Raw genomic sequence first — 12366 nt, 5'->3', positions numbered from 1 at the left:
ATCAACCAGGCTTTCAAGAGCTCCTACACCAGGCGGAACTTTGAGCACATACTTCTTGATGAATGGAGACCCCAACATGCCCCTGAAGAAAGCCTAGAAGGGCTACAACATCGCCCATGCCTTGACCATCATCAAGGAGATGATGGATGAGGTTAGGAGCAGCACTCTGAATGCCTGCTGGAGGAAGGTGTGGAAGCAGGCTGTGAGAGACAGCACTGCTGTGCCAGTTGCAGAGCAAGAGGATGGGAGGATAGTGGCTTGTGCCAGGCGACTTGGCGGTGAGGGCTCTGAGGACATCCAGCCGGCTGAAGTTGCTGAGCTCCTGGAGTCACACTCTGAGGACCTCACAGAGCAAGACCTCGAGGCCCTGATCAAATCCTCCAGTGATCAGGAAGAAGCTGGTGAAAAAGAGGAAGACTGCAGGGCCACAGCAAACTTGACCCTGGATAAGATCAACACGTTCCTGAAACATGCCTCAGAGCTGGCAGATGAGGCAGTGGACATGGACCCCTTTATGCAGCACAACCTGACATTCAGGTGGGGACTGAATGAACTGATATAGCCCTATGCAGAGGTCCAAAAAGACCTCAGCCAACCCTCCTGAGCTTCCTCAAGAGAGCACAGCCTGGCATTCCAGAGCGGCCTGGCACTTTGGAGAGCAGCTGTGAACTTCCTGCAACAGAAGGTGCATCACCATGGGAGGAGTAGGAGGTTGCTACCCCCCACTTCCCCTTAAAAATCCCCCCTGAGCCACCCCTCCCCACTCCTCCCACAGTTCCCTTTCCCCCTGATTGCCAACCCACCACATCCCTCCTACCTCTCTTCTTCAGCATCCTGACCATCTGCATGGCTGTCAGGTAGGAAAAGCTTCTCATTAAGATTTCCTGTGTTCTGCTGTATTCTTATGAATTTAAAGTGCATTTGAGAGGTTTGTGGGGAGAAAGGGGCGGGTTCAGGACTTTTCAAGGGGCTCAATCTGCTCACTCCTCTTGGTGACTCTTGGCAACTCTAGCTGATTCCTGGTGACCCTTGCTGACTCCTGGTGATTTTAAAGTGCATTTGAATGGTGTGGGGTGGGGGAGGTGTTTCCAGGAATTTTCAAGGGGGTCAATTTGCTCATTCCTATCAAAACGCAGGGAATTTGATGATTCTGGGACGGTTTTTTGAGCATTTCCCCCTTGATTTTTAGTTGATTTCATGGTCACGGTTCGCCTAAACCCCTGTTTTCCATTGGTTTCAATGCCTTGCCAACCGCAAGGTTTTGTGGGAATGAAACCCTCATGGTTGGCGAGGGACGACTGTATTTATGCTTAGTGTGCCACACAAAGCTCTTTCTATAGCACTATGGTGAACCCACAGAAACTAGGAAAAACGCTCAAATAAGGAAGCAGGCTTCATGGGGGGGGAGGCTGTTTTTGGAGGGACCCGAGCAATAATGGGGCAAGTCAAAGGGATGGGAAGGCAAAGAAGAGCAGGGGATTACTGCGGCCTCTCTCTAACCTACCCCTCCTGTCCTACAGTCTTGCCACCTAGTCTCTCCCTTCCCCAAACGATACCTTATCAAAGAACTGAACCTGACCAAGGTGGGGGAGGGGGTGTCTCTCACATTCTGGCGAACTTGGCTGTGGGCTTCCAGCGGTGTCTTTGGCTGGAGTCTGCCAAGTGTTGCTCCTGGAGGCACTCTTGGGCCGAGCAGACACCGGGACTCAACAGAGAGGAGGTGGGCACCAGACATACACCCACCCACCCTATCAAAACAAAAAAGACCCCCCCAAAAAGGGAAATGGTGAGAGAGAGCCTGGGCAGAAGTCACAGCACACCAGCCTCCCAAAACAATAACAAATTCAGTCCAAAGTGCCACAGCAAAGAGGAGGTGCAGCTTGGGACTACAAGATTTAAAAAAATACCCCAGCACAGCAGCACCTCAGTTAGTAAAACCACTGGGGACTAGCTAGCTACAAACAATATGAAGTTTTGGGGGGTTTCTTTGGGGGGGTCCAAAAGCAATAAACTTGTGGGGGGGAGGGGTTGGGATTCCAAGCAGCAACCAGTTAAGCCACTGAGGCTGCTGGTGAAATTTTAAAATAATATGGGGGGGGGTCAGCACAGTAGCACCCCAGTTATTAAAACCACTGGGAGTGGGGCTGGCTACAAGCAAGAAGAAGAAAATAGTATTCCTAAGCAACATCCAGTTAAATAGTACCATTTTTTTTAAAGACCGGGGAAAAATTAAAGCAGTTGTTGTCACTGCAAATTTAAAGGAAAAATACACTGAGACAGGTAAGTCCAGCAGCTCTCTCTCTCTCTCTCTCCACTCACTGGGGGCCAAGTAGTCAGGGTGGCCAGCAAGCCAGCCCAGACTACCACCACCACTGCTCTCAGTACTGCTTCAGTCTTTCTCTGAGCCTTCTCTCCCAAGATACAAACAGCAATGGCTCTCTCTGCTCAAGCAGCCCTTAAATACATTTTTTAACTTCCTCCTTTAGCCTCCCCACTCCCTGTTCCCTCCCCACAGCCAATGGAGGGCACAGTTGCCCATGCCGACACTTGATTTGAATGACAATAGCTCCATGTCTGGACTTGAGACTAACTTGTGCTTCACTCACTGCTCTACAATCTGCACTGCAAGGTGTACTCAGTCAAAATACGGATGAAAACATTCTAGCTGAGGTTATGGCTTGCTGGCTGCCCAAGGTGCTGCTGTGGCAGCTGTTGTAATGCTGAAGTAAGGGGACATGAGTGTGTGTAAAAGACAGCAACGTGCCAATGATGTTACTGCAGCGCAAGCACCGTGACTGGCAGTGTATTTTGGGTCAGTGATTCTTTTTGGCCAATTTTGGGCTATGTTTGAAATGTGTGTCGGGAGGATTCCCTTTTACTGTGTTGCCTGCAGTGTTTTTCAAGACAAGGTTGCACAATTGTGCACTTGTTTGTTGTAGCCACAGGGAACTATGGGCAACTCGAATCACCCCATTGTTCCCCATGAGTAGTTCTTAGCAACACCAAAGCAGGTTGAGTGATATGGTGTGATGGGTATCTACCACCCAACCCACAAAAGAAATGGGCAAGTGGGCCTTTTTTTTTTTTAACCTAAACCCCCATTGGATCCTATGGAGTTTTTCAAGCAAGTTTTTTTTTTTTTTTAAGCATCGACCATTTGCCCATTTGCCCATTTATTTTGCGGGCTGGGTAGTAGGTAGCACCCACCATACCCTACCACCCAACCCACTTTGGTATACCTAGGACCTCCCCATAGGCAACAATGGGGTGATTTGAATTCCCCTATGGGCGAATCACAATTTTTGTGTGCGCAATTTTCAATTTGATTTGTCAAACCGGGGAGCTAGAGTGGCCAGTTCAACAAACTGATTCCGAGTTTTTGAGATTTGATTCGAGATCGAATCAAATAGACAAAAACTATTCATGCACATCTCTAGTTCCAGCCCCTTCTGTTAGAATAAGGGGGGTCTCAATACAAACCTACGATAGCAGTTGTGGAAGTTTGTGGAACCCAGGGGAGGAGTGGACTCTTCCTCACTAGATTACTTCAAACGGAGGCTGGACAGCCATCTGTTGGAGATGCTCTAGCTCTAGAGTTTCTACAGTGAACAGGTGGTTGGACTAGATAGCCATCTCTATGATTCTACAACTCTATAATTCTACAACTCTATGATTCTATGTGATGTTATCTTAACTTGTCATGTATCATCTACCAAAGACCCTCTAGCTACTCCTAACTTACTACTATTTACAATACAGAACTGGGCTTTAAAGGCTCAACTAGCATGATTAACAAGCTACGTTAGTGCAGAATTGAGTACCTTGCATGCCAAAGCCAAAACATCCTCTACTCTGTGATCTGGCTTGAGACTTAACATTACTCCTTGGCCATCAGGAAAATGAACAAATGACTGGATGTCCCAGGGATTCTCTTTTGCAGCACTCTCTGGAGCCGAGCAGTATATATTTAGAAATTCATCTACCTTCTGCTGGAAGGAAAAGAGAGAGAAAGCAAGAGAGAAACACATGAAAAATTTTAATACAGCAGTAGCAATCAAGACAGTTATTTATTACTGATTAGCTTTTAAACAAAGAATAGTCCATGGTTTAACAATGAAAGCATCAGAAATTTAACAGATGTTTCACTCGAATGTTTTCCATACACCAGCCTTAGCTTATGGTGGCATTTCGAATACACTGTGAATCAGTTTTCAGGGAGGAACAATTACTTTAGACCATGACAAGCTGATAAGGATGGACAACATAGCTTTTGTTGCAATTCTCCCCAAAAGGGATGTCCTATCTCTAACTGAAGATTCAGTAGCCATAGCTACAAAGAGAAGTACAAAACAAAAACAAGCATTTGGGGTATGGCGGGTATTGCATGCACACAGCCTAAGGAACTCATTGGATCATGGTCACTCTTCTTTGCTTAAAAATCTTATTTATTTATTTATTTATTTATTTATTTATTTATTTATTTACCTACTTACTTACTTACTTACTTACTGTTAAATTTATATACCACCTCTCGTTAAAACAATCCCAAGGCAGTTTACAGCAATATTTAATAACAAGATTGTAAAAAAGACACAATTAAAATATTAAGCTAAAAATATAAAACAAATCTGATTAAAAATTTAAAACACAGCATAAAAAACAGTACAAAATACAAAAAGCAGCAGCAGAGTCAATCATATAAAAGCCTGGGTAAAAAGCCAGGATTAAACATGCTTCCTAAAAGCTGTGATGGAGACCAAGGAGCGAATAGCCACTGGGAGAACATTCCAGAGTCTGGGGGCAGCAACAGAGAAGGCACTGCCCCGCATGCACGAAAACCGAGCCTTCCTCACTGTTGGCACCCAGAGCAGAGCCCCCTCAGATGATCTTGTCAAGTGGGCAGCAACTAGGGGTGTGCAATTCGGATTTTCGGTGATTCGGTTCAGGACCCGAACCGAATCACCCCTGTTCTGTTTTGTGCCCGAATATGGGCCACCCGAATCACCCTTGATTCGGTTCGGATTCGGATTTAACCCGAATCCAAATCCGAATCGATTCGGGGGGAAGGGCCCAGGGGCAAAATTTTGGGGTGGGGTGATAGTGCCCAATGGGTGGAAGCTACCACCCCAATTTCAGGGGGATTGGGCAAAGGGCTGATTTTTGGGGAATATTTGAAGTTTTAGTGACTTTGGGGCAGTTCGGGGGCATAGCATGGGATCTGGGCAAAAAGAGTGCGGTGGGGTGGTAGTGCCTAATGGGTGCAGACTACCACCCCAATTTCAGGGGGATTGGGCAAAGGGGTGATTTTTGGAAAAATTTCTGAAGTTTTCATGTCTTTGGGGCAGTTTGGGGCAGATTGGGGCAGAAAGTGGGGCCTGGGGCAGAAGAGTGGGGTGGGGTGGTAGTGCCTAATGGGTGGAGGCTATCAGCCCAATTTAAGGGGGATTGGACAAAGGGGTGATTTTTGGGGAATTTTTGCAGTTTTTGTGTCTTTGGGGCAGTTTGGGGGCAGAAAGTGTATCTGCCCCAAAAGGGTGGGGTGGAGTGGTAGTGCCTAATGGGTGGAGGCTAACACCCTAATTTCAGGGGGATTGGGCAGAGGGCTGATTTTTTGGGAATTTTTGAAGTCTTGGTGTCTTTGGGGCAGATTGGGGGCAGAAAGTGGATCTGCCCCAAAAGAGTGGGATGGACTGGTAGATAGTGCCTAATGGGTGGAAGCTACCACCCGTCCCCAATTTCAGAGTGATTGGCCAGAGGGCTGGATTTTGTTGATTTTCTGAGGTTTTTCTTCATAAAGTGCTTTGTGGTAGATTGATTCATTCATCATATTCATAGTAAATGCAACTGTGAAAAAGTGAAAGCGGGGTCATGAGAGTTCTTTAATTGAAAAAAATCTCATTTGCTATCATTGAATGAGAATTCACACCTCAGAAGTTTTTCTGAAGGGATGTTATTCCCTTATTTTCTGAGGTGTGAATTCTCATTCAATGATAGCAAATGAGATTTTTTTCAATTAAAGAACTCTCATGACCCCGCTTTCACTTTTTCACAGTTGCATTTACTATGAATATGATGAATGAATCAATCTACCACAAAGCACTTTATGAAGAAAAACCTCAGAAAATCAACAAAATCCAGCCCTCTGGCCAATCACTCTGAAATTGGGGACGGGTGGTAGCCTCCACCCATTAGGCACTACCACCCCACCCCACCCTTCTGCCCCAGGCCCCACTTTCTGCCCCAATCTGCCCCAAAGACACGAAAACTTCAGAAATTCCGTAAAAATCACCCCTTTGCCCAATCCCCCTGAAATTGGGGTGGTAGCCTGCACCATTAGGCACTACCACCCCACCCCACTCTTTTTGCCCCGATCCCATTCTATGCCCCCGAACTGCCCCAAAGTCACTAAAACTTCAAAAAATCCCCCAAAATCGGCCATGAGCCGAATCACCCGAATTTTTCAGCCCCGAAATTCAGGTGATTCGGCTCAGCCCCGAAAAATATCGGGGGACATCGGGGGTGATTCGGTTCAGCCCCGAATCACCCGAAATTGCTCATTTCGGGCACAGATCGATCTGTGCCCAAAATTTTTTGCACATCCCTAGCAGCAACCCTTGGGAGCAGGTGGTCACTAAGGTATCCAGGGCCCAAACCGTTAAGGGCTTTAAAGGTCAAAAACAGCACCTTGAATTGGACCCGGAAACAAACTGGTAGCCAGTGCAGCTCTTTCAAAATGGGTTTGATGTGATCCCAGCGAGCAGCTCCAGATGTAATCCTAGCTGCTGCATTTTGCACTAGCTGCAGTTTCCGGATATTCTTCAAGGGCAGCCCCACGTAGAGCGCGTTGCAGTAATCCAGCCATGACATGACTAAGGCATGGGTAACTGTGGCCAGATCTGCCTTCTCGAGAAAGGGACACAGCTGACGCACTAGCCAAAGCCGTGCAAAGGCACCGCAGGCCACTGCCTCCACCTGAGCTTCCAAAAGCAGAGCCAGGTCGAGTAATACCCCCAAGTTGCGTACTTGCTCCTTCAAGGGGAGTGCAACCCCATCCAGAACCGGTAAAATCTCCTCATCCCGATTGGCTCTCCTACTGACCAACATTACTTCTGTCTTGTCCAGATTTAATTTCAGTTTATTAGCCTGTGGCGGTGGAAGCGGCGAAGAAATGCTTTTTCTCCGCCTCCATTGCATCTGCTCAGTGCAGACCAGCAGAGCTGTTTTGTGTAGCAAAGACATTGCTGCACACATCCCCCCAGGTAATGGGGGAGGAATCATCCACAGCCCGCTGTGATCAGTTTGCCTGTCACTTTGCAGACAAAGTCGCTCGCATCCGTGCTGATTTGGACTCCAGAGTTTTGGCAGTTCCGGCAGACGTGCCTTTGGTCCCATCTGGTCCCATTGTGTTTGATTCTTTTCAGTTGGTGCGGCCTGAGGATGTGGACAAGATCCTGGGCAGTGTGCGGGCGACATCGTGTGCTCTTGACCCTTGCCCTTCATGGCTAATAAAAGCTGCCAGGGAGGGGACAGGTAGATGGTTGGAGGTGATTATTAATGCCTCATTAAGGGAGGGCAGGATGCCATCGTGCTTCAAGGAGGCGATGGTAAGACCATTATTTAAAAAGCCCTCCCTTAATCCCTCCAAGCCAGACAACTATAGACTGGTCTCTAACCTGCCCTTTTTGGGCAAGGTGATAGACTGTGTGGTGGCGTCTCAGCTGTAGAGGGTCTTGGATTATACGGATTATCTGGACCCTTTTCCATCTGGCTTCCACCCCAGATATGGGACTGAGGCTGCTTTGGTCACTCTAGTGGATGACCTACGCCAGGAACTAGACAGGGAGAGTGTGTCCCTATTGGTTCTGCTGGACCTCTTGGCGGCGTCCGATTCCATCAACCATGGTATCCTTCTGGACCGCCTCTCGAGTATGGGAATCGGAGGTATTGCGTTGCAGTGGTTCTGGTCCTTTCTTGAAGGGAGGGTCCAGAAGGTGGTGCTGTGGGACTACTGCTCAGCTCCATAGCCTTTGACCTGCGGGATCCCACAGGGTTCGGTCTTGTCCCCCATGCTGTTTAATATCTGCATAAAACCGCTGGGAGAAGTCAACCAGGGACTTGGACCGAGTTGTCAGCAATATGTGGATGACACTCAGCTCTATCTCTCCTTGTCACCTTATCCTAGGGAGGTGGTGGATGTCCTGAATCGGGGGCTGGAGGCCGTGTTGGGTTGGATGTGGGCTAATAAACTGAAATTGAATCTGGACAACCCCACCCAGCTCATCCAACCAGGTCTCCATCACACATACCAGGTCAGTATGCTCATCCACAATCAAATCATGGATGAGAGATGTTTTAGCGCTGACGGACCTGGCATTCAGCAGCAGCAACCTAATCCTTGAGAGAGTGTTCTCAGAGCTCCCTGGGGGTCAGAGGGTTGGGAGAAGAGCTGGAAAAAGGAACAGGCCTCAATTGCCTGGACCTTTCCCCCCTGTAATGGCCTGCCCAACTCCCACCGCCATACCTCCCTCTGCTCGCTACCTGTGATATTGCTGCCCCCACTCTATCCCCACTTTCCTGCTCTCCCAGTCACATCCTCTCAGCCTAACCACCACCACATGAATAAAACATATATGCAACTAGATATAAAAAATAAAAACATACACAACTACATGTAAAAAAATAAGAAAAAGTGAGACTCCAGGTAAGGAAACGGTCAGTGAATGCTATTTTGTAAAGCTGCTTTGTGGTTCATTAGAATTCTCTCTTAAATAGCCAGCACCATGCTCTGGCTATGTCCAAAGTTTCACCTCATTTATTATTAGTATTCAGAATTTAAGTTTTGCAATCTGCATAACAATTCTATTAAGTCTCCCTTTTACTCAAAAGCTGTCTGTTGTCTTCTTCAATGTTCTGAAATTTAATTCAACTTTTATGACTATCAGAATAGTCTGAAGTTTATAAACTTCAGTCTGAAGCTGAAAAACTTTTCAATTTTCCTTGCTATATAAAGCAACATTGCTAGCTCTGAATATGGTAATTACAGCTTGCTAAATAAAGACATCCTTTGTTGCTAGAAGTCATTTTAGGTTTCCGCACAGAGTCAAGGTTCACCCATAAGGGAATGCCTGGTACTACTGAAGATTAAGCCTCTTCTTGAAAGGTGCTCTTATCATGGGACTACCACACACAGAACCAGCAAATTTAAATTTGAATGATCATATGCCTACATATTTTCCTCACTCAGAAGTAGATAAAGGAACATAGGGCATGATCAAAAGAAATGTAAAACTACTTTTACGTCATTGAAATCAGCAGGACTTAGGTGCATAGGAATCTGCCATATACCGAGCCAGACCATGGGTCCATCTCATTATTGTCTACACAGACTGGCAGCAGCTTCTCCAAGGTTGCAGGCAGGAGTCTCTCTCAGCTTTATCTTGGAAAGCCAGGGAGGGAACTTGGAACTTTCTGCATGCAAGCATGCAGATGCTCTTTCCAGAGCGGCCTCATCCTCTAAGGGGAATATATTACAGTGCTCATATGTAGTCTCCCATTCAAATGCAAACCAGGGTGGACCCTGCTTAACAATGGGGACAGTTCATGCTTGCTACCACAAGGCCAGCTCTCCTCTCCTGATAGGAGCGGATTTCAGATAGGAACTGATAACAAAGATACAGGGTAACTTCATCCACAGAAGTCATGTCCAGCTTGCATTTAGATACATACAGCAATAATAACTGGCCCTATCCAACCCCAGTACAGTACCTCCGGTGACTGTTGCTGGTGTCTATCCTATGTTTCTTTTTAGATTGTGAGCCCTTTGGGGACAGGGAGCCATCTTATTTATTTGTTGTTTCTCTGCATAAACAATCCTGAGCCATTTTTGGAAGGGCGGTATAGAAATCAAATAAATAAATAAATAATGTGTATGTTACTGTGGTTTTCATGTGATGATCTGCAATCAGGTTGCTCACACAACCTCACCCAAATAAAATGTATACTTTACTAATCCAGTGTGGTTGTTCAATGTACCCCAAAGTCAGTCACAGAAATAAAACTTGGGAGGTTGTCTTTAGCATGATACCAACAGCAAGGAACACAATTACCCATTTATTTCCTTTTAAAAGTACAGGAACAGATCAGCAGCAAAGACAATGGTGTCTTGAAATTTATATTACAAACAAAAATGGCACTCATGCTCATCAGATGCTTGCAAGTTTCGCATTCAGTGCCACTTAGAGTAAGAAGGACCTCAACACCATCAGAGCGTACAATGCAATTTACAAACAATTATGGGAAGAGCTTGAAGCACCACTGGGAAACTGACTTCATTAAGCCTGAAAAATAAGAGCAACATAGATTTATAGACAGCGTGGCCGTGATCATTTTCACACACCCCACTCCTGAGTCAGTTTGACGCTATTATTCAGGCCAAGTTAAATATGCTTGCATTTCTTAAGTCAACACACAAAGTCCTCTGCACAACAAAGCACACTGAGAGCACTATGTATTTTTTAAAAATATGACCATTTTAATTCAATGGGTTTTTGAAGTTCAAATTTATTTAAGAGATTTCATCAGCAGAGGGCACTGTAACTCAATACCACTTGGATAAGAAAATGCAATATGAGGGAATTGTGTTACTTAATGTCTATCGCTACTTGAACAGCAAGATATAATACACATTTGTGAAAATCTTCCAATTTTCATATGTAGGCTACCGCATCAGCAACAAAGCAACCAATACACACTACAGAAGAGTGCCAAACTATGCTAAATACTACAAGGAGGTGGGTGTAGTATGGAAGGATAAAGCCAGGCATGCTTTGTAAAGTATGGTGGAAATGGGCTGAACACACAACAGCTATAATCTGAAGCATTTAGTTTCAGGGCGTTCAAGCCACTTCCACCACACTTTAGAACAGATGTCTGCCTTCAGCCTACATCTACAAATCACTTTCACAACTGCAGCAACTACAATCAAATTTTAAGACAATACAACAGGAGTATTGGTCTAAAAGCATTTTCTTTGCCAGACATTCATAAAGTCCAGAATCTTCACAAACAGCATAAACTGTTTTAGGCTTACTGTGACTAATGCAAACAAGTATTTCAAAAGCTCTGATGATTTGATAGAAACACCCTGTTTCTAACACACACACACACACACACACACACACACACACACACCATTGCTAGTTGTGTTCAAGAGACGGTTGTTTCCTCCACATTTTCCATCTTTGAAGCTAAGAGGGAGAGGGTTTTTTCCAGCTATGTCTGTGGAGTGACTAACACCACAATACTTTATTCATTCATTGCCACACAGAGTTTTGACAACACATTCAGTTTTCCAGAAATGTGTGCCAGGCTCGTAGAGTGTCATATGTTATGCCACGGTGTTGCTTGAGGAGCAGTTGGTTATTTCATGATTTCCCTGTCTGTGTCGCCATTTTTATATGAAACACCTCAGAAAACCTGCATGGAACATTTAATGGGGTTGTGCTTCACTGAACTCATCAGGAAGTCTCTTGTAACATTTGACTTTATTTTTCTTCAAAATTTCCTAACAAAACAGGCTTGTTTCCAAAGTCAGTGGTTTTGCAAGTTACAATGAATCACTTTTTGAGTCACTGGATGAGGCATTAAGAAACGGCAGAAACTCCTGCAAAACTGCAGACACTGTTATTCGACTCCTTTAAAAGTTTACATAGATGGGATGCCCAGTCTTACTCATTTAGCAGACAGGAGGGTAGTGGTTCATACAGATGGACAAGTTCCACCAAACGGATAATTTGGCTCCCAAATATATGATAACTAAGAGATATTCCGTTGGTCCTTGAAAGCCACTGGGCACACACACAAGCAGATTTTCAAACAAATTTGAATAATGCAGTTTGTGTACTCATTTCTTCTGGACTATTTAGGGAGCAGAACACAGTGATAGGACAACACAGCATAAATTCCCAAGACAGGCAAGGGACTTTTCTCTACATCTGAAGAGAAATCTTAAAATATTAATCCTTATAAATGCAGACTTATTCATCTTGTAGAAAACAGTGTAATCATTCATCTAGACAGCCTTGAGCACAAGAAGTTCACATAAGCAGCACTTCAGTTTATCAAGTGTTGCACAGTCTGGATAAACTTTCTAAAGTGTCAACTGCTGCATGCTTTTTGTAAAAAAAACCCCAAAGATCTTAAATTCTGATCTTAAATTCAAGGAAGATCCACTACAGCAAACGACGAAAGAATGGAGAGCACATTTATTCCTGAGGAACGTGAAAGCTAAAGGACTCAGGTTAAGCATGGAAGGCCTGGAGCCCTGCTGTGTAGGGCTGCCAGCACCGCAGAAGTAAAGCACAGACA

General features: G+C 45.3%; 1 protein-coding gene across 5 annotated transcripts in view; it reads right to left on the bottom strand.

The window, feature by feature from the left end:
- The window catches only part of TIAM2 (TIAM Rac1 associated GEF 2), a 243443-nt gene that overhangs the window by 86605 nt on the left and 144472 nt on the right, over nucleotides 1–12366 (bottom strand). For 4 of the 5 annotated variants that reach the window (XM_053293460.1, XM_053293477.1, XM_053293471.1 and 1 more), the window contains one exon: nucleotides 3822–3989. In XM_053293460.1, the coding sequence (XP_053149435.1) occupies nucleotides 3822–3989 (168 nt within the window). The remainder of the gene's footprint in view (nucleotides 1–3821; nucleotides 3990–12366) is intronic. The other variant, XM_053293483.1, reaches the window with a different exon arrangement.

This window comes from Hemicordylus capensis, chromosome 1 (genome assembly GCF_027244095.1).
Source record: "Hemicordylus capensis ecotype Gifberg chromosome 1, rHemCap1.1.pri, whole genome shotgun sequence".
Lineage (NCBI taxonomy): Eukaryota > Metazoa > Chordata > Lepidosauria > Squamata > Cordylidae > Hemicordylus > Hemicordylus capensis.
Note: the sequence above shows the minus strand (reverse complement) of the source record. Positions and strands in the feature narration are given on the sequence as shown.